This window comes from Martes martes (assembly GCF_963455335.1).
Source record: "Martes martes genome assembly, chromosome: 6".
Classification (NCBI taxonomy): domain Eukaryota; kingdom Metazoa; phylum Chordata; class Mammalia; order Carnivora; family Mustelidae; genus Martes; species Martes martes.
Genome location: NC_137893.1, coordinates 92,480,722 through 92,503,680, shown reverse-complemented (window position 1 = coordinate 92,503,680; position 22,959 = coordinate 92,480,722). Strand labels below are relative to the sequence as shown.

The window sequence follows — 22,959 nt, the reverse complement described above, 5'->3', positions numbered from 1 at the left end:
CTTGATGCTATTTTTAACCAAAGCAGACTGCTGCAGAGTTAGAGAATGCGTGACCAGCACCCCCCTGTGACTGCTAGAAGTGTGATTTCTGTGCTCTTCCATCCAGCATTACCAAGGATTTTGCCTCCCTGATGCCTTTCAAAAATCCAGCTCAGACAGTGCATGTTTGCATTGTTTCCAGGTGCCTTCCTCCCTTAACAATATATATGAAGTCATGTTGCTCGTACCTTAATCGCACTGATTTCTCAGCCTATTTAAATCCTCTTTATTGCATGTTTTTTTTTTCTTTAAATAACCTGCCTTGAAGAAAGTTAAGCTGAAACCGCTGCTCAGCTTCCAAGATGTTACCACCCAAAGTGCATGCGCTTTTCTGCCTCTGCAGCTGCCTGGCACTGGTCCATCCTATTGACTGGCAAGACCTAAATCCTGTTGCCCAAATTAGATCATCAGGTAAGAGGTCTCTTTGTTCAAGGGCTTGAGCAACTGACCCATTGCCAGACTCGACTGACCCCAGAGCAGTTGCACGTGTGGACTTTTAACTAAGGTTAATTTACAGAGAGGTTTATGGAGAACTTGTGTTCTCCTGGGGCACGGAACAAAGCCTCCCTTTCTCCTCACTCCAACCGAAACTGAAGAAGCTCCCATCTTCTTCAACGTCATGACGGCAGGACAGAACCAAGGTGAGGCATTTTCAGGCAAACCAGGAGCTCAGCTCGCAACCACTGTAGAAAACTTCCTCAACCCAGCCCCTTGTCTGACCACCGTAACCCGCCCCCACGCAGGCGCAGTGACACAACCCCCTGGGGTTCCCCCAGAGGCAACCGCAAAACCTGCTCCCATGGAAGGGGAAGGACAGGCAGTTGTCTTGATCAACAGGTTTAGTTCTGGTTCGTATGGGGAGGAGATGAGAAAATGGCAGGTTAGGGTCTTGGGGCCCAGAGGGGAACTGTGTTTCCACTGTCATCACAAGGAGAGGAAGGGACAAGCTGAAGAGCTCCAGGTGAGAATGGATGTGCATCTCTTACTCTTTCTTACCTTGTAGTGGGAAGGAAGAAGAGGCAGAGGTTGAGTCAAGCCCAGAAGAGGTGGCCTGAGTGAGGCAGCCATTTCTAGACAAGGACATGTGCCTTCACTAAGAAGGACCTTTACTGCAAAGAGCTTTGCGAATGCCAGCAAATCCCAGAGCATTGTGCTGCATCATCTTCTGTAGCCAGCTTCCCCTCGGGTGAACCGTGTAGGTGGCTTCTGAATGGTGTCATACTGTCTGTGGCCACATGCCTGGTCACTCTGGATCTAGCTGTTCAGGTTTGACGGGTGACTCCTTATTGTAACATTTACAAAAAGCTTTCATCACCCTGCACCTGATAAATATTGCCCTGTTTCATAGCTAAGAAAGTGAAGGCATCCCTAGGAAGGACCACATGTTGTGTCTACATTTGCATGGGAAATGCTGTAATATCTCACAGGTGCACTCATTCAACAACACTTACCAGGAAGCTGAGGCACTGGTGCTAAGGCAGTGAGTTTGTGGACAAGCTGGAGGACAAGCTCAGGGAGCTTCCAGCCTAGTTAAATTAGTTTTCCCATTACCTTTTCTAAGGATTGGAAACAAGGAACACCTTACAAAGTGAGCAGATTATCCATGAATAGACATTTCCATCATGTGCTTTTTATTGGTACAGCATGGGAATTTCAAAACACGTTTTATATCCCCTTCATGGTTGAAAATAATTGGAAAGCTGGCATTGGATGGGCAGAAACTTGGGGAAACAGACATTACTTTATTCATCTTTATAGCCTCACCCTTGAACCCAGTGCCCCATTCTCAGTGCTCAGAAATGAATGCAAAAATATTTTGTAAATTACTAGAAATCATTTATTGAATAAAGGGTTAGAGTAATGGATGATTGTTTGTATTCTTCTAACCAAATGAATATATAGAAAGTAGGGTTATGCAGGTGAGGTATGGGCTAGAGATATCCTTTTCGTGAGTAGAGGACATGAAGCTATGTAAGGAAATGTCATGTTCCTAGCATGTGTACAATTCATCTCAAATCCCAGGAATGGGTATCAGGAATACTTGACAAATGAACCCCACCGGAAATGTGTAACAAGATTCATAGCCCTGGGGGAGGAGTCAAGATGGCGGAGAAGTAGCAGGCTGAGACGACATCGGGTAGCAGGAGATCAGCTAGATAGCTTATCTAACCATTGTGAACACCTACAAATCCAACGGGAAATCGAAGAGAAGAAGAGCAACAATCCCAGAAACAGAAAATCGATCACTTTCTGAAAGGTAGGACCTGCGGAGAAGTGAATCCAAAGCGACGGGAAGATAGACCCCGGGGGGAGGGGCCGGCACCCGGCAAGCGGCGGAGCGACGGAGCACAAAATCGGGACTTTTAAAAGTCGGCTCCACTGGGAGACATCGCTCCAGAGGCTAAACTGGGGGGAAACCCAGGCGGGGTCAGCATAACCCCAGGACCCGCGGGGTCACAGAAGGACTGGGGGTGTCTGAGTGCCGCAGAGCTCGCAGGTATTAGAGCGGGGAAGCCGGCTATAGCGACAAAGCCGAGGAGTGAGCTCTAAGCCCAGGGTTACCTTGTGCCGGTCGCAGGCTGGGTGGGCTCGGAGCGCGGCCGGAGGCCACGGAGACAAAAGCGACCCGGCGCTTTTCTCCAGCTCCAACAATTGACTGCTTTCCTCGAGGCGCGACCGCAAGCCAGGGAGGCGGGGCTATTGGGCGCTTTGCTCTGAGAGCGCACTGAGGAGCGGAACCCCAAGCTCTCGGCTCCTCCGGGCCGAGAGATTGGGAGGCCGCCATCTTCATTCCCGTCCTCCGGAACTCTACGGAAAGCGCTCAGGGAACAAAAGCTCCCGAAAGCAAACCCGAGCGGATTCCTTAGCCCAGCCCCTGGCAAGGGCGGTGCAATTCCGCCTGCGGCAAGGACACTTGAGAATCACTACAACAGGCCCCTCCCCCAGAAGATCAACAAGAAACCAATCCAAAACCAACTTCAGTCACCAAGAACAGCGGAATTCCACAGCAGGAGAAAGCAAATCCTACCTGGACAAAATGACAAGGCGGAAAAACTCACCTCAAAAAAAAGAACAAGAGGCCGTACCGAAGGCTGGAGACCTAATCAATACAGACATAGGTAGCATGACAGATCTAGAGTTCAGAATGACAATTCTCAAGGTTCTAGCCGGGCTCGAAAAAGGCATAGAAGATATTAGAGAAACCCTCTCCGGAGAGATAAAAGCCCTTTCTGGAGAAATAAAAGAACTAAAATCTAACCAAGTTGAAATCAAAAAAGCTATTCATGAGGTGCAATCAAAAATGGAAGCTCTCACTGCCAGGATAAATGAGGCAGAAGAAAGAATTAGTGACATAGAAGACCAAATGACAGAGAATAAAGAAGCTGAGCAAAAGAGAGACAAACAACTACTGGAACACGAGGAGAGGATTCGAGAGATAAGTGACACCATAAGACGACACAACATTAGAATAATTGGGATTCCAGAAGAAGAAGAAAGAGAGAGGGGAGCAGAAGGTATATTGGAGACAATTATTGGAGAGAATTTCCCTAATATGGCAAAGGGAACAAACATCAAAATCCAGGAGATGCTAGAACGCCCCTCAAAATCAATAAAAATAGGTCCACACCTCGTCACCTGATAGTAAAATTAACAAGTCTTAGCGACAAAGAGAAAATCCTGAAAGCAGCCCGGGAAAAGAAGTCTGTAACATACAAGGGTAAAAACATTAGATTGGCAGCGGACCTATCCACAGAGACCTGGCAGGCCAGAAAGAACTGGCATGATATATTCAGAGCACTAAACGAGAAAAACATGCAGCCAAGAATACTATATCCGGCTAGGCTATCATTGAAAATAGAAGGAGAGATAAAGAGCTTCCAGGACAAACAAAAGCTGAAAGAATTTGCAAACACCAAACCAGCTCTACAGGAAATATTGAAAGGGGTCCTCTAAGCAAAGAGAGACCCTAAAAGGAGTAGATCAGAAAGAAACAGAAACAATATACAGTAACAATCACCTTACAGGCAATACAATGGCACTAAATTCATATCTCTCAATAGTTACCCTGAATGTTAATGGGCTAAATGCCCCAATCAAAAGACACAGGGTATCAGAATGGATAAAAAAACAAAACCCATCAATATGCTGCCTACAAGAAACTCATTTTAGACCCAAAGACACCTCCAGATTTAAAGTGAGGGGGTGGAAAACAATGTACCATGCTAATGGACATCAGAAGAAAGCTGGGGTGGCAATCCTTATATCAGATCAATTAGATTTTAAGCCAAAGACTATAATAAGAGATGAAGAAGGACACTATATCATACTCAAAGGGTCTGTCCAACAAGAAGATCTAACAATCTTAAATATCTATGCCCCTAACATGGGAGCAGCCAACTATATAAACCAATTAATAACAAAATCAAAGAAATACATCGACAGTAATACAATAATAGCAGGGGACTTTAACACTCCCCTCACTGAAATGGACAGATCATCTAAGCAAAAGATCAACAAGGAAATAAAGGCCTTAAATGACACACTGGACCAGATGGACATCACAGATATATTCAGAACATTCCATCCCAAAGCAACAGAATATACATTCTTCTCTAGTGCACATGGAACATTCTCCAGAATAGACCACATCCTGGGTCATAAATCAGGTCTCAATCGGTACCAAAAGATCGAGATCATTCCCTGCATATTTTCAGACCACAATGCTCTGAAGCTCGAACTCAATCACAAGAGGAAATTTGGAAAGAACGCAAATACATGGAGACTAAACAGCATCCTTCTAAAAAATGAATGGGTCAACCAGGAAATTAAAGAAGAATTGAAAAAATTCATGGAAACAAATGATAATGAAAACACAACAGTTCAAAATCTGTGGGACACAACAAAGGCAGTCCTGAGAGGAAAATATATAGCAGTGCAAGCCTTTCTCAAGAAACAAGAAAGGTCTCAAATACACAACCTAACCCTACACCTAAAGGAGCTGGAGAGAGAACAACAAAGAAAGCCTAAACCCAGCAGGAGAAGAGAAATCATAAAGATCAGAGCAGAAATCAATGAGATAGAAACTAAAAAAACAATAGAACAAATCAACAAAACTAGGAGCTGGTTCTTTGAAAGAATTAATAAAATTGATAAGCCCCTGGCCAGACTTATCAAAAAGAAAAGAGAAAGGACGCAAATAAATAAAATCATGAATGAAAGAGGAGAGATCACAACCAACACCAAAGAAATACAAACAATTATAAGAACATACTACGAGCAACTCTACGGCAACAAATTTGACAACCTGGAAGAAATGGATACATTTCTAGAGATGTATAAACTACCACAACTGAACCAGGAAGAAATAGATAACCTGAACAGACCCATAACCAGTAAGGAGATTGAAACAGTCATCAAAAATCTCCAAACAAACAAAAGTCCAGGATCAGACGGCTTCCCAGGGGAATTCTACCAAACATTTAAAGAAGAATTAATTCCTATTCTCCTGAAACTGTTCCAAAAAATAGAAATGGAAGGAAAACTTCCAAACTCATTCTATGAGGCCAGCATCACCTTGATCCCAAAACCAGACAAGGATCCCACCAAAAAAGAGAATTACAGACCAATATCCTTGATGAACACAGATGCGAAAATTCTCACCAAAATACTGGCCAATAGGATCCAACAGTACATTAAAAGGATTATTCACCACGACCAAGTGGGATTTATTCCAGGGCTGCAAGGTTGGTTCAACATCCGCAAATCCATCAATGTGATACAATACATTAATAAAAGAAAGAGTAAGAACCATATGATACTCTCAATAGATGCTGAAAAAGCGTTTGACAAAGTGCAGCATCCCTTCCTGATTAAAACTCTTCAAAGTGTAGGGATAGAAGGCACATACCTCAATATTATCAAAGCCATCTATGAAAAACCCACCGCAAATATCATTCTCAATGGAGAAAAACTGAAAGCTTTTCCGCTAAGGTCAGGAACACGGCAGGGATGTCCGTTATCACCACTGCTGTTCAATATAGTACTAGAAGTCCTAGCCTCAGCAATCAGACAACAAAAAGAAATTAAAGGCATCCAAATCGGCAAAGAAGAAGTCAAACTATCACTCTTTGCAGATGATATGATACTATATGTGGAAAACCCAAAAGTCTCCACTCCAAAACTGCTAGAACTTATACAGGAATTCAGTAAAGTGTCAGGATATAAAGTCAATGCACAGAAATCAGTCGCATTTCTTTACACTAACAACAAGACAGAAGAAAGAGAAATTGAGGAGTCAGTCCCATTTACAATCGTACCCAAAACCATAAGATACCTAGGAATAAATCTAACCAAAGAGGCAAAGAATCTGTACTCAGAAAACTATAAAGTACTCATGAAAGAAATTGAGGAAGACACAAAGAAATGGAAAAATATTCCATGCTCATGGATTGGAAGAACAAATATTGTGAAAATGTCTATTCTACCTAAAGCAATCTACACATTTAATGCAATCCCTATCAAAATCCCATCCATTTTTTTTAAAGAAATAGAACAAATAATCCTAAAATTTATATGGAACCAGAAAAGACCTCGAATAGCCAAAGGAATATTGAAAAAGAAAGCCAAAGTCGGTGGCATCACAATTCCAGACTTCAAGCTCTATTACAAAGCTGTCATCATCAAGACAGTATGGTACTGGCACAAAAACAGACATATAGACCAATGGAACAGAATAGAGAGCCCAGAAATAGACCCTCAACTCTATGGTCAACTAATCTTTGACAAAGCAGGAAAGAATATCCAATGGAAAAAAGACAGCCTCTTCAACAAATGGTGCTGGGAAAATTGGACAGCCACATGCAGAAAAATGAAATTGGACTATTTCCTTACACCACACACGAAAATAGACTCAAAGTGGATGAAGGACCTCAATGTGCGAAAGGAATCTATCAAAATCCTTGAGGACAATGCAGGCAGCAACCTCTTTGACCTCAACCGCAGCAACTTCTTCCTAGGAACATCGCCAAAGGCAACAGAAGCAAGGGCAAAAATGAACTATTGGGATTTCATCAAGATCAAAAGCTTTTGCACAGCAAAGGAAACAGTTAACAAAACCAAAAGACAACTGACAGAATGGGAGAAGATATTTGCAAACGACATATCAGATAAAGGGCTCATATCCAAAATCTATAAAGAGCTTATCAAACTCAATACCCAAAGAACAAATAATCCAGTCAAGAAATGGGCAGAGGACATGAACAGACATTTCTGCAAGGAAGACATCCAGATGGCTAACAGACACATGAAAAAATGCTCCACATCACTCGGCATCAGGGAAATACAAATCAAAACCACAATGAGATACCACCTCACACCAGTCAGAATGGCTAAAATTAACAAGTCAAGAAATGACAGATGCTGGCGAGGATGCGGAGAGAGGGGAACCCTCCTACACTGTTGGTGGGAATGCAAGCTGGTGCAACCACTCTGGAAAACAGTGTGGAGGTTCCTCAAAAAACTGAAAATAGAGCTACCCTACGACCCAGCAATTGCACTCCTGGGTATATATCCTAAAGATACAAACGTGGTGCTCCGAAGGGGCACGTGCACCCGAATGTTTATAGCAGCAATGTCCACAATAGCCAAACTGTGGAAAGCGCCTAGATGTCCATCAACAGATGAATGAATAAAGAAGATGTGGTATATATACACAATGGAATACTATGCAGCCATCAAAAGACATGAAATCTTGCCATTTGCGACGACGTGGATGGAACTAGAGGGTATCATGCTTAGCGAAATAAGTCAATCGGAGAAATATAACTATCATATGATCTCTTTGATATGAGGAAGTGGAGATGCAAGGTGGGGGGGTTTGGGGGGAGGTAGGAAAAGAAAAAATGAAAAGATGGGATTGGGAGGGAGACAAACCATAAAAGACTCAATCTCAAGAAACAGACTGAGGGTTGCGGGGGGGGGGGGAAGGGGGACGGGAGAGGGTGGTGGGGAAATGGACATTGGGGAGGGTATGGGCTATGATGAGTGCTGTGAAATATATAAACCTGGCGATTCACAGACCTGTACCCCTGGGGATAAAAATACATTATATGTTTATTAAAACAAAAAAATTAAAAAAAAAAAAAAAAAAGAAAAAAAAAAAAGATTCATAGCCCTGAATCGGTTCCAGTGCTCCTCTTAAACAAAAGTTGAAGAAAAATAGGACGTGACATGTATAAATTCTGAACCACAAACTGTATCCTCTAGAGGGTGGCCCAGTTCTACCTGACAAGCCTCCTCCTGCCTCATCCTTCATGATGAGCCCTGATCTAACAGATGGTTCGAGAGCAGGAAATCCAGGACTGTGACTGGATTATCCGCAGGCTGATGAATCTTTCCTACAACCACCCTCCCCTGCCCCGGCACCAAACAGCCACAGGGCTCTGTAGACTTACACCCCAACTCAGGTCAGCTCTAGGTCTCCCGAGGGGTCAAGTGTCTCAGACTAGACAGCCATATAGCCTCACCTTGACCTGTGGCTCCTAAAGGTTGAGTGAGGAGACTTTGCGGGAGGGCAGGTTTTAGAGAACCTGGGTCCTCCCAGGTGATTGAGAAAGGTTCCCCGAGCCTATGTGGAATGGAGATCTCACAAGAGAAACCTTGTGTGACTCAGAACCCTCCCATGGCTCTAGAACAAAACTCTTACTTCCAGAGGTGGCACCTCCAAGGCAGCTGTGGACTCTCTGGGACTCTTCCTCAAACTCCTTGAGCCACAGTTCTCCCCCTCAAACCCGGTACCATCCCATCATGGCTGATGTGGGTGGGGTCACAGCAGAACAGGGCTGCTCCTCAAGGAGGGAAAGTCACATGTGGTATCTCCCTATGGATTGATGTCTCCCCATTACACCACAGAGCATGGGTTGGTAGAACATCTTAAATGGGAAAGAAAGTGCTTTTCTGAATAGGACTGAAAATGTTCACCTTACAGGTTAAGTTGTTTTTTGTTTTGTTTTTATGTCTGAGGAAACACCTTGGATTTTGAATCTGCCCAGAGGGAAAAGGGTATGATATAGTTTAGATCTGCTAACCCTCCCCTTAGGGCTTAAATTTGGGTAGTCAGAGTTAGCTAATTCTAGGTAAGGAACACATAATACCAGTTGTCTGCTGATGATGTGTTGTGTGCTGTGCTAGGCCCTTGACTTCATCAGCGCTTTATTCTTACAACTGTCCTGCAGGCCAGTCAAGTGCTTTTTTGCCCCACTTCACAGAGCAGGATCAGAGAGGGGAGTAAATTGCCTAGGCCAGAGCATCATAGCATCAGAAGTCTAGCTGGGATCCAAACTAGGATCACCTGGCTCTAATACCCCAGGTCCATTCATCTCCTGCTTTCCTTGGAACTCCCTCCTTACCTTTGAAATATCAGTTGTTGACCCGTGTGTCCAACCAGGTGGTCTGGTACCTCAGCCTAGTGCTTTTTGTTTGTTTGTTTGTTTGTTTGCCTAGTACTTTTCAAACATTCATAAGCAGAGCTTTTCTGAGTCAGTAGAATTGGGTTAAGGCTAAAGAGCCTGCATGTCCAAGCTCCAAGGTTCATGTTTGGGAAAAACAGATCGGGGAAGTGGTCTTTGACATGATCTGAATCAGAGCAGAAGCTGAGGGCAAGGCTGAAAGTATTAGGAGGCGATAGCCTTAAGTACCTTGGGGAAAGGGCTATGTCCACCTTGCTCTTGTATCCCCACACAATCTTTGCTTACATCGGGCCCTTAATAATTATTTGTGTGTTTTACTAGTTGGGTAAAGAAATGAAGGAGACCAGAAACTAAGGGGTGTGACTTCATTCCCTTGGAATTTCCTTTTGCATAATAAAGTCTGGTGTGTAATGAAGGACAACGAGATAATATTTACCTTTTTTTCAGCATGGGCCAATAAAATACAAGCTCTGATGGCTGCTGCAAGCGTTGACCAATCTAAAATCCCCAAAGGAAATGGATCTTACTCTGTTGGTTGTACAGACTTGATGTTTGATTATACGAAGAAGGTAATGCTTTGATTAATACCACTTAGCCTTATAATCTAATATTGACTGTTAGTATTGCCCACTAAAATGATTTGAAACCGGTCCTTGCCCTTACCTGAGAATGAATCACTTTGCCATTTGTCTTGTCCCATTGGAAGCTTTTCGCAGGTTAAGTCATTCCCCAATTTGTTGCTGTCATCTGACTAATTTATCTATAAATTCTCTTTATTTTCGCCATGCATAATGGTTGAAACCAACATGCTTATGCTTTCTTCTCACTCAGAAAGCATACTGTTCTACTTTGCTTCTCTTTCTACTCTATTCAGTCACCACAGCAGCTTAAAATTTTTTTTCTGGACCTCTCTGTGAACAACAGAAGTATTTGGGTCTTCACTAACTAAATGTGCAAAATAGCTCTTGGAACATAATGGAGAAGGAACCTCACTAAAAGTACATTAATTTCTTTCCTCTACAGGGTACCTTCTTGCGTTTGTATTATCCATCCCAAGAGGAGGACCACCACTCTGACACTCTTTGGATCCCAAACAAAGAATATTTTTTTGGTCTTAGTAAATATCTTGGAACACATTGGCTTATGGGCAAAATACTAAGCTTACTTTTTGGTAAGATTTCCATTGATCCTGCTTTGTACGCTCTAGAATACAAGAAAAGCTGGAAAACAGCAGAAGTTTCAGGCAATGATCAAAGTACATTTTCTCCAGTCTAAACTTCTCTTCAGAGGACGAAGTATTTCTTAAAAGCCCAGATAACCATCAGAGAATCAAGGGTTCTCATTTGCTTTGTTCTACATATATGGGGGGAAATGGAGGGAGTGAAAGTGTCAGATTTTCTGACTGGCTGTAATATCTGTCTCTAATAAGTCCTTAATTTTCCTGCTCACATACTGTGGAGGAGCAGTAATCTGGGGAGTTAGAAGCAGGCTGGCTGTCATGCCCCGTGCTCTGGATGCTTTGTAGGAAAGTGAAAGCCAATTTCTCCCCTATGGTAAACGAGGGGACTCCATCCTCATTCCCATCGCCCACCCCCAAGGTACCAGGTTTTCTCACCAAGACAACCTGCTGGGCATTCATGACTTCGTTTGTCTACCTATCACTAATATAGATGTTTCTTTCTTACCTGTTTGCTCAGACACTACTGTTGGGCCAGGGCTAACCATGTCTTCAAACTTCCCTCTCAAAACTACCTACAACTTCTGGCATTTATTTTAAACTTCTCTGTGGAGTTCTCTTAAAAACCCCTCTACAACAGAAATAGATGGAAATGTAGCTACACCTCTCTGTGGTGCTGAATAAGTTACAAATCACTTCCAGAGCAATCATCACATCCAGTCTTCATGACTGGAGCTCTGTCTAATAAAGGAGAAAATGGAACACAAATCACTGAGGGTTGCGATGACAAGAGCAGTTGAGAAGTGAAGGAAGGGAAGACAGTATCTTCCATGTTTTGAGCTGCTTACTAATGTCACGAGATGAGTGCTTTGCATATATGTCCTACTTAGATACCATTCTCACAAAAGCCCTATAAGATATCATTTGCTCCGTTTTATGAAAGAGGAATGGGAAACTCAAGAGTTCTTGGAACTTGTTCAAGGTCAGTAGTAAGTAGCGGAGCTGCATCCAAGACCACATCTGATTATGAAGTCAATGGTGTGTTCCTCTTGATCAGAACCAAATTAGAAGGAAAGGAGTCCCTGATTCGAAGATTCTGGTTCTCAGTGTAATGCTCCTGCAATTCATTTTAGTTTCAGAATATTCCCTTTGAAGTTTTGCCAACACCTGGGCTTGGCACTAAGGAATAGCCTTCCTGAATACACCTGTACGTAGGAGACTGTCTTATCTTAAGCACAGAGCTGGCAGTGAGAACGGATGATTAATGATTTTATGGTCTTGAGAAAAACTACATGCTTCAGGTCCTTGGTCGGTAGGTATCTAGTAGCAGACTTTTTTTTTTTCCTAGTAGCAGACTTTTTAGTGAATTTACTAGTAGTACATTAAAAACATAAGTATGAATTCCGTGGGTCAGGATTTGCACTAAGAAGATGTAAGTTAAATTAACCAGGAACATTCAAGTCAGAGAAAACACTAATTATCATTTCTCATTGTTGTCTAGGTTCAATGACAACTCCCGCAGACTGGAACTCCCCTCTGAGGACTGGGGAAAAATATCCACTAATTGTTTTTTCTCATGGTCTTGGAGCATTCCGGTAATGTTTGAAAGGCTGAACAATTTGAATTCCGAAGGACCAATGACCGAATGCATCCCACCCCGCCAAAAGAAGAGCAGATTTTAGAATATCACGCTGGGCCCTGTCTTGGAAGAATTGGGGTTCACAACCTTTGGCTGTGGCCTGTTCATCAGTCCAGGCCTGTCTTGTCAAGTAGTTTCTTCCTTCCTTCCAGCTCATGGGGACTAGCCTCATGACAAGAAGAGAAGGGTTTACATTTTTGGCTGTCACCCTTCTATGTTGTAATATTTACACTCTCAAAACCATCCCCTGGGTTAGGCCTCCTGAGAAATTGACACCAAGATTGGATTACCTATAAAAGACACTTATTGAGACAAATGTCTATGAAGGATAGAGGGAACGGAGCAGGAAAAGATAGGGAGAACCTTTAGATCATGATGCAGCTTGGACACATGGGAAGAAGATGGGGAATGGTGAGATTGGGTATAGAGTCTCAGATTACAGCACACTTCAAAGAGACATGGGACCAGGCCAACCAAGGGAATGCTTGACCAGAAGTTGCTCATCAAAGGAGTCCTGCATCTCACCATAATGGGCCTACATTAGTACCCACACTGCCCAGTGACTGGGTTCTGCTCACAGGAAGCTTAGCTGGTGCTGATAGAGCTAGAGGGGCCGGGGCTGGGTGGGGTCTTTAATCAGCTATGCTCTCTGTGGCATGACCTCTGAGTGGCACATTTTCATGACCTCCACTCCCTCTCCTCTTCCATTCTTTCAGCTGCCTACCCTTCTTTCTACCTCAGAGGATTAGAAAGACTTTCAGAAATCGGTGGATTTTAGCTGGCAAGAAGTTGGGGAGTATCTGCAATAAGAAATTATCTGTAGGGGGCGCCTGGATGGCTCAGTGGGTTAAGCATGTGACTCTTGATTTCGGCTCAGGTTATGATCTCAGGGTCATGAGATCGAGTCCCATAGCAGGCTCTATACTCAGCAGGGAGTCTGCTAGAGATTCTCTCCCTCTCCCTCTGTCCCTCGCTCTGTTCATGCTCTCTCTCTCTCTCAATAAGTAAATACATAGATAAATCAAAAGAAATTATCTTTGGTACTTTAATCATTGTCTACCTAGTTATTTATTTTCTACTTGATCAGTGGTTGGCAAATCCAGCCTGCTCCCTGTTTCTATAAATAAAGTTTTATTGAAACACAGTCACATTCATTCCAGCTTTTACGTTGCCTGCAGCTACTTTGGTGCTACGACAGCAGAGTTGAGTAGCTGGGACAGTTACTGTATTGCCCACCAAGCTGGAAATATTTACATCCCGGTCTTTGACAGAGAAGGTTTGCTGATCCCTAAGTAGGTTATAGGTTTTTTCAACAGTAGAAGACAGAGTTCCTACTACCTCCCTTTGGTTCTCTACTGCCCTTTCCTATTGAGTGCCTATGAGAAGCCTGTGCAGAGTGACGAATGGAAAGGGGGTATGAATGCAGTTGCTTAGCACATGATTCTTTGTGTCCAGTCATTTAAATAAGAGTTGACATGTGTCCAGTCTTTACCCTGTTTTAGACATAGTTATAAGCACTGAAAATGTATTAACTTACTTAATCCTTTACAGTAATCCCACCAAGTACCCTGCCATTACAGAGGAAGGGTCAGTGACTTATCCAAGGCAGACAGCTAATCAGTGGTGCAGCAAACACAGGGATCAGACTGCAGGTCCCATTCTCCTAAGCACCACACCACATTGCCTTCCTACACACGCTGTCTTGCGAAAACTTTACAACTGTTCTAAGGCAAAGGCATTATTAGTCCCATTGTATAGGTGCTGACAAGGAATGTAATTACCTAAAGTCATATAGCTGATAAGTAGTAGGGCCAAGATAAAAGCCCAGAACTCTCAAATGCGATATTTAGAATCACTGCATCAGGGTTTCTCAATCTTGGGACTACCGACAATTGTTGTTGTTTTGTGTTTTGTTTTGTTTTGTTTTTTAAAGATTTTACTTATTTATTTGAGAGAGGGAGCATGAGAGATGAGAGGGGAGAATGTCAGAGGGAGAAGCAGGCTCCCCACAGAGCTGGGAGCCCGATGCAGGACTCGATCCTGGGACTCTGGGCTCACAACCCAAGCCGAAGGCAGTGGCCTAACCAACCGAGCCACCCAGGTGCCCAGGACTACTCGCGTTTTGCCAGAAATAATTTCTTACAGTGGAAGGAGGTCCTGTGTGCTCTAGGATGTTTAGCATTATCCTTCTACCCACTAGAGGCCAATAGCACCCTCTGCCCATCATGATAATGAAGATACCTCCAGATGTTGTCAAATATCCCCTGAGGGCCAGAGCTTTGAGAACCGCAGCTATCTGGTTTACCCCCAGGCATTACTACAGGGGTATAATGACCTCCATGTTCCCAGGTTTATTAGCGGACCCCACCTAGGCATGGCTGGTAGTTTAATGCTTTCTTCCTTTTGTTTTGAAGGACAATTTATTCTGCTGTTGGCATTGATCTGGCATCCCATGGGTTCATAGTTGCTGCTGTAGAACATAGGTAGGTCACCCTGGCTCTAATTTCCAGAAAAGACTTATAAAAAAAATCAGTGAAATTGTTAACTGTGGTTACATGATGAAGGAAGAAAAAGGAGACTGAGTTAAACTATCAAGAGTTAAAAAGCAGCTAGCATTTCTGGTGTTTATTGTGTGCCCTGTTCGTGCACCATCATTTAATCTTTCTAAGAACCCTTTGAAATGGTTACTGTTATCACTGTTTTAAAGAAGAAGGCAACGAAGCTGGAAAAGGTAAGTAATTTGCCCCAAACCACACAGTGGGTAAGTGGCAGCCCTGGGGATTTGGCATCTGGCAGGAGTCTCCAGCTGACCTCCTAGAATTGTGAAGATGGAAAGGGCAAAGACGTTTTCTTGGGGGCCTCTTTGATATGAAAAGAAACAGAGAGTGGAAGAAGACTGGGAAGTCAGAAAGATCAGAGGGAAGTTGGGGATGGGGAGCATGGGAGGGGATGAAGGAGAGGAAGAGCGAGGGTAAGTCATTGACTCTGTTTGATTGTAGAGATGGATCGGCCTCCGCGACTTACTATTTCCAAGACCAGTCTGCTGCAGAAATAGGAAACAAGTCTTGGCTCTATCTTCAAAGCCTCAAAACAGAGGAGGAGGAGATGTCTGTACGAAATGAGCAGGTACGTGGCAGCCGGTGGGGAGGGGGCCTGGAGACTAAAAAGTATATGCAAATGGGTTAACACTTGCTCATGTCATTTATGTGCTACCAGGGGAGCTCCTCGCTCTCCTGTTTCCCATTCCCCAAAGACCTGTCAGAAGATTCCCTGAGAGATACAGTTCCCTTAATGAAAAGTCTAGATCATAGTAAAAACAAAGACAAACATGCATATCCTGAGAGAAGACAGTACATATTCAGGAATCTTTTGCAGTAGAACTTCTCATTTTAGAATCTCAGACGTGCTAGAAAAGACATTGACAAAGATCTTCCCTTCCAAGGCAATATTAAAGACAGATGCAATATGGAATAAGTAGTAAGATCTGTGTTTGAACGCTGGTGCCATCACTTCAGGGTGGGCTGATCTCGGACAAGTTACTTACTCTGTTTGGCCTCTTTGTTTGATCTGTTACAACAAAATGAATAATAACAGTATCTTTTTCACAAGAGTGTCTGGAAGATGAGGTGAGAGAAAGCACACTGGCTTTCACCTCTGTGCCAGGCTTTGCATTGGGTGTTTCATATATATGTCCTTGCATGTAATCCCACCCACATCTCACCCAGGTAGGCATTACCACACAACAAATGGAAGCTCAGAGGGATTGTGTACCTCATCTGAGGTCACACAGCAGGTAAGCACCAGAGCTAGGATTTGGACTCAGCCATAGCCTGCAAAGCTGGAGCCAGCGTCATGACGCTGGCGTGTTCCAGTCACTAATCACTTAGACATTTCCAGTGTAGAAGCCATCAGCCAGGTTTCCCACATGCAACGCCTCCACAGACTCTAAAATAAGTGCCACAGCTTTTTACTTTGTCATTTCCTTTTTCTAACCATCATCTTAGGTACAGAGAAGAGCAAAGGAGTGTTCCCAAGCTCTTGATTGGATTCTGGACATTGATCGTGGAAGGCCAGTGAGGAATGTCTTAGATTTAGAGTTTGATGTGGAGCAACTAAAGGTGAGCTTAAGAAAAAGCCATGTCCCTTGTCCTGTCATTCTTCATTGTTCCTCTTCATCTGCTTTTCTGCTGTAATGCAAGGCTTGACATGACAGAGGGCTGCAAATTAAAAAAACAAAAAAAAGATATGCGAAGTATTACAGCTATGAGGAATGCATTAGGTTGCATGAGATATGAAATTGCCAACAGCCAATAAAAAGAGCAAACTCTCTGGGTCAACCCAATACCTCCAATGGGTAGTTAAATTTCTGGATGGCTCTTGCATATTTTTGAGCTTGATCCTGCAATGGTGGCCAAAAGTTTTCAACAGACTATTGAGAGGGGGTAGAAGACTGTCGAAGTGGACCGCATGAACAGAGACCCAAAATTGTGCATGGGGAAGGGAGGATGGGATAGAAGGAACTAGAAGTACTTCAGTTCAGGCAGAAGATGATGGTCTCTTCTCCTGATTCAGCGAAGATTTTGTTGTCCCTTAGCCCGCCCCTCCCTCTCCTGCCTCCGTGCTTTTGTACATGCTGTCCTCTTGGCCTGACACATTCTTCTCCCTGAGTCTTGCTTACTCTCCAAGTCAGGCATCACATTCCCCAGGAAGCTTTTTTGGACCCCACTGCCACCCCTGGGCCGCTGAGCTATCTGTCACATGTGCTCCTTGGCACCACCCTGTTGAATGCTCTTGTATCTGCATCACGAACCTGTACCTGGTCCTCCACTGGTAGACTGGGAGCTCACTGAAAGTGGTCTACGGTGCCTGGCACAGAGCAGGTGCACGATAGATACGCAGGGAATGAACACATGAATTAAATGTGGAGTGGGGAGAGGCAGAAGTCAGCGATGATGTCAGTGTTTCAAGTGTGGGTGCCTAGGAACTTTGCCTAGTTCACTTTGAACTTCTACGAATGCCCAACATGTGGATTTGTGTGTATATATGCCGGTGTATGTCCGTGTGTATGTGTGTGTATGTATACGTGTGTGTGTGTGTGAGTGCATGTGCGTGTATGTGTGTATGCATTTCTTGTACAAGAGATCAAAGTACTTAACCATGCCCATGCAATGAATACGAATTTTAGAATTTGAAAAACCGTTCTAATCTAACCACCTGTGAGACAGTGATGAACATATATCGTGCTTTTTCATACAGGACTCTATCGACAGGGATAAAATAGCAGTAATTGGACACTCTTTTGGTGGAGCCACTGTTGTTCAGACTCTTAGTGAAGACCAGAGGTTCAGGTAAGAGAAGGAGGAGAAAGAAAACTGTAAGTTATTGGAAGACAGAAAGCGATAACCTATGTGAGAGAGAATATTTATCAAATTCTTAATGAGGAAAGGATACTCCAGGGTTTATAAGTCTGTTCTTTTGCCTCCATAAAGTACTCTTATAAATTTTCCCAGACAGAAACCATCTACCTTGCTTGCTACTAAAAGCTTTCCCCACTCCTATATATTTTCCCTCATCGTTCTTATATATTTGCTTAAGGGCTTAATATTTTCACTTGGAAATCTATCCATATATATATATATGTGTATATATATATATATGATCTATGACATAATGGTTGTGACATCAGTAGTGTATCTTACAGTATTTCTCGATTTCCCCAGTATGCAAGACATTTTTAAATTGATTTTTTTTTTTCCATCTTTAAGATCAATCAATGTCTTGGAGCGCCTGGGTGGCTCAGGCAGTTAAGCGCCTGACTCATGGTTTCGGCTCCGGTCATGAGCTCAGGATCTTAAGAACTAGCCCAGGTCGGGCTCTGCACTCAGTGCGGTGTCTGCTTGACATTCTTTCTCTCTTCCTCTCCCTCCTCCTCTGCTCCTCCCTGCACTGGCTCTCTCGCAAATAAATTAAACACACAAACAAATAAATAAAATATTATTTCACTTAATATTTCACATGATTATTTCACATAACACCCTAGAGGGTATTATGCTAGGTGAAATAAGTCAGACAAAGATAGTTATCTTATGATTTCACTGGTAATGTGGAATTTGAGAAACAAAGCAGAGGATCATGGGGGAAGAGAGGAAAGATGAAATGGCATGAAACCGGAGAGGGAGACAGACCGTGGGACTCTTTTTTTTTTTTTAATGAACATTCTTCTTTTATTTGGAATTTAAATGGAATATTTCTGAATCACATCATTAAGAACAATATTGGATATATATTTTTAGAAAGTGCTTATAAAAATTTTTTTAAATTATTTTTATTAACATATAATGTATTATTTGCCCCAGGGTACAGGTCTGTGAATCATCAGGCTTAACACATTTCACAGCACACACCATAGCACATCCCCTCCCCAATGCCCATCACCCATCCGTTACCCCATAAGAGACTCTTAATCTCAGGAAACAAACTGAAGGTTGCTGGAGGGGAGGCAGGAGGGGAGGGATGGGGTGGCTGTGTGGTGGGCATTGGGGAGGGCATGTGCTATGGTGAGTGCTATGAATTGTGTAAGACTGATGCATCACAGACCTATACCCCTGAAACAAATAATAAATTAGATGGTAATTTTAAAAAATAAAAATAAATAAAAATTTTTTTTTTAAATGGATAAAGGTCTTAAATTATAGTTGTTTGGGTGAGAGTCAGGACCAGGTCCCAGTCTGATAACTTGAAAAAATATCTTCTTTCTTGAACCATGGCATCACAGACTGGATGAGCTCACGAAGAGCCAAGCATCTAGAAAATGGGTAGGACCCTTTGTGAAACTTCATCTCACAGATTTTTAAAATCAGTTTCTATAAGGGAATCCTCTTTTGCCCATTTAGCACATAAAGTGGAGTGTCCAAAAGGTCCAGAAACATCGGATAAACTTACTTTCTTTTTTTTTTTTAAGATTTTATTTATTTATTTGACAGAGATCACAAGTAGGCAGAGAGGCAGGCAGAGAGAAAGAGGGGGAAGCAGGCTCCCTGCAAAGCAGAGAGCCCTGTGCGGGGGGCTTGATCCCAGGACCCTGGGATCATGACCTGAGCCAAAGGCAGAGGTTTTAACCCACTGAGCCACTCAGGCACCCCAGGATAAACTTACTTTTAAAATGCAAGTTACAATTTCAAATGATATACCTTGTATGTTTTTCTTCAACCTCCAGACACTTATCCAGGTGAAGTACTTCTACCTATAAAGCAACTGGTCCAACAGTTAATTGTGAAAAAGGCACAGTAAATGGACTGCAGGGTGTCCAGAAGGCCTGGAAACATGGGGGCAATAATGCATATATTGTATGTCTTCAGACACCCCATAGTTTTGGAGAAATTCTTACTGAAAAATTTATTTTGAAAGAAATGTAACAAAAATGATAAAACATTTTAAAGATACTCTTATCTTTTTAAGGTCACAATTCCTAAGTGTCCCCTAAAGAAAATGATTATGTAATTCCAAGTCTGCTACCTTATAAAGCTCATCATATTCCCTTCCCACACTGAGGTATAATACCGGTGAGATAACCCACGATAAACCAGGATGGTGTATGCCCATTAATCCTAATGTCATTAGAAATTCCGCATGTCCGTCAGCGTGTCACCAGCCTTCTTTTGTCATTGTCCCCGAACTCCTGCAGATGCGGGATTGCCCTGGATGCTTGGATGGCTCCGCTGGATGATGAAATATATTCCAGAATTCCTCAGCCCCTCTTTTTTATCAACTCGGAACGGTTCCAATATCCTGCTAATATCGAAAAAATGGAAAAATGCTACTCACCCGGCAAAGAAAGAAAAATGATTACAATCAGGTGAGTATTAATAAGTGATTTATTTCATCATCTGAAACAGAAACTTGAAACTTGGATATACACCAAAAGATACCATTTGGTAGGCATGATAGAATCGTTAAATGCATTGTTTAGACTTTCGATGAGGGAGAATATGAGATAATTCCAAGGTCTAAGTGCATTTATGCTTGCTCTTTTTTAAAATGCAGATGTTTTGAATTGTGTTAATGTAAGTCCTTCCTATACTGATAATTAAAATTTGCATTAGGATACAAGAGCAGGCATATGCATTTGGGAGCTGGGGTAGGGAGAAGTATTCCATCAACAGGCTAGACTAGGAACTCTTTGGGGAAAAAAAGGGAGAGCATCTGTTGAGATCTGCAGTGTGTATCTGTTTCAAAAGAATATGGATTTGTAAATTCCCCCAAAGCTATAATGGGATGCCTTTGAGCATCAGCGATATGTTGGTATCATGGGTGTGAAAAAGAAACCCCAGGAGAGTTTTGATCTCACAGTATGATGTTACAAGGTAGGGCTCATCCTTCTTCTGAAACTTGGCTTATTTCAAAGAAGACGAGAAGAGGGGGCGGGAAGGAAACACAAACCATGTAGGCAGTAAATACTATGGGGTCAGAGAATGGAGGCTTTTCCGCCTGAGGTGTTCAGGACAGGCTGCTTGGAAGATGAGGGAGTAGAATTGGTCTAGAAAGATCAAGAGACTTTAGATAGTGAGGAGGGTCTAGGTAGTTTAGTTAAAGACCTCAGTTTAGCTTCACATCAGCTAAGGACTTCAGTAGTTGGATGGGCAAGTCTATTTAATTTTAAAACAGAAATAATGCAGAATGCCTAGCCTCCCTCAACCCTACTTCTTTACTAGGCTCTTACTCTACCTTTTTTTTTCTTCCTTTCTCTGCTAGGAACCTGGAAATAATAGCTCATAGTTCATAGTTCATCCCTACTTCCATTTATACTTTGATTCCTATACGCTAGCTCCCCAAACCTCCACCAGCATACTGGAACTCACCCTACCAAGGACATAAAAGACCCCGCAGGCTATTTGCCGCCTGGATCCTGCTCTCTGTATCCATTCAACCTTGACCTTATGGATGTCCCTGTCTCCCCCCCGCCCCCACCTCCAGGGGTACTACAACCCTACTCTTTGCCCTTCCTCCCATCGTTTAGACTGCTCCCTCCCTCTCTCCCCCATGGTCTCCTCCTGCGGCCATTCCACCACTGATGGTAGCATCTGGGCTTCTGCTCCTGACCCTGTTTCTAGCTTCTTTGTGCTTCTGACACTCATGCTGTGATTGGAAGCAGGGAAGAAGGAACGGAAGGCAGATGGCTCTGGTTCAAGTATAGATAACTGGGAGTGGTGGTTGGCTCATAAGCAGGAATAAAATAAAGAGGAAGAGGGGCACGGTAGGGAAGGGGGTGCTGGAAAGATGTATTCTAACCTTATAATCTGTTAGCTTGAGCTAGGGAAATCTGGGTAGAGATGTCTGGCCACACACTGGGAAAATATAGAATTTGCATATTATGCATGAAACCTGTGCAGATAAGACCACCAAATGGGTTAAAATTGATTTGAGAACAGAATCTTGGGAAGTGCCTGTATGTATGTGAAGAGCCAGTGGAGAACAGAGTGGTTAGGGGAAGAAGGGAAGGTACAAACAAGAGAGAGATGGTCAAGGAAACAAAGAAAAAAACAACCCTGCAAGAAAGTGTCAGATGTCTGAGAGGCAGTAGAAAATGAGCGCCAAAGAAAAGGCCATTGTACTCCATGTTAGGCCATTGGCGGATTTAAGGAGCAGCATAAATGATACCTATAAGATACTTCCAGCTTAAATAATAAAAGGAAAGGGTGTCTGGGTGGCTCAGTGGGTTAAAGCCTCTGCCTTCGGCTCAGGTCATAATCCCAGTGTCCTGGGATCGAGCCCCCCATGGGGCTCTCTGCTCAGCAGGGAGCCTGCTTCCTCCTCTCTCTCTGCCTGCCTCTCTGCCTACTTGTGATCTCTGTCAAATAAATAAATAAATTCTTTAAAAATAATAATAATAATAATAATAATAAAAGGAAAAGGGTTTTTTTTCCTTAAATCTACTTAATCCCAGGCATATGTGCAGTGTGTTTTGACTAGCATCAAATAGATATGAACTTAGGTGGTGTTGGTAAGCAAATATAATAGGCTTCTGGCTCTGAGTGCACAGTCCCTGCAAAACATAATACGTAGCATCAGCTCAAAAAAAAAAAAAAAAAAGAAAGAAAGAAAGGAAAAGCTGGAATCATTTCTTCTAAAGCCAAGATGCCGCTGAAGACTATAATCTTTGTTTACCTAAAAGGGAAGATGAATATATACTCTAAGATCCCTATACATGCACCCTGTGACCCACAAATACAACTAAAGAGATCAAATCTGCAGGTTTTATTTCCTTGTTTTTTCAGTACAAAGCCAGCGAGGCCAGTATCCTTCCTGTACCCTAACTACAGAAATAAGTTTGTCAAACTATGTGATTTATAACTGTCTCCTTTCTCTTTCAGGGGTTCAGTCCATCAAAATTTTGCTGATTTCACATTTGCAACTGGCAAAATAATTGGATACATATTCACCTTAAAAGGAGATATAGATTCAAATGTAGCACTTGGTCTTAGCAACAAAGCTTCATTAGCATTTTTACAAAAGCACTTAGGTAAGAAACTAAGAGTATTTCATGACATAAACCAGGTGATCCTTAGGACAAAACTCTCTTAATCCAGCCTTAGTCCTATTTTAACTGTCTCCAGTTGGTTTGCAATGTAAGAGGGTAG

The 22,959-nt window shown here is 42.8% G+C and overlaps 1 protein-coding gene across 4 annotated transcripts in view; it reads left to right on the top strand.

The window, feature by feature from the left end:
• PLA2G7 (phospholipase A2 group VII) overlaps nt 1-22,959 on the top strand; it is a 43,486-nt gene that overhangs the window by 19,958 nt on the left and 569 nt on the right. For 3 of the 4 annotated variants that reach the window (XM_080806953.1, XM_080806954.1, XM_080806955.1), the window contains 10 exons: nt 308-450; nt 9,954-10,075; nt 10,530-10,677; nt 12,185-12,278; nt 14,737-14,805; nt 15,322-15,448; nt 16,327-16,440; nt 17,579-17,670; nt 20,007-20,177; nt 22,693-22,841. In XM_080806953.1, coding sequence (XP_080663079.1) covers nt 342-450; nt 9,954-10,075; nt 10,530-10,677; nt 12,185-12,278; nt 14,737-14,805; nt 15,322-15,448; nt 16,327-16,440; nt 17,579-17,670; nt 20,007-20,177; nt 22,693-22,841 — 1,195 coding nt within the window. In that variant the 5' untranslated portion in view covers nt 308-341. The remainder of the gene's footprint in view (nt 1-307; nt 451-9,953; nt 10,076-10,529; nt 10,678-12,184; nt 12,279-14,736; nt 14,806-15,321; nt 15,449-16,326; nt 16,441-17,578; nt 17,671-20,006; nt 20,178-22,692; nt 22,842-22,959) is intronic. The other variant, XM_080806956.1, reaches the window with a different exon arrangement.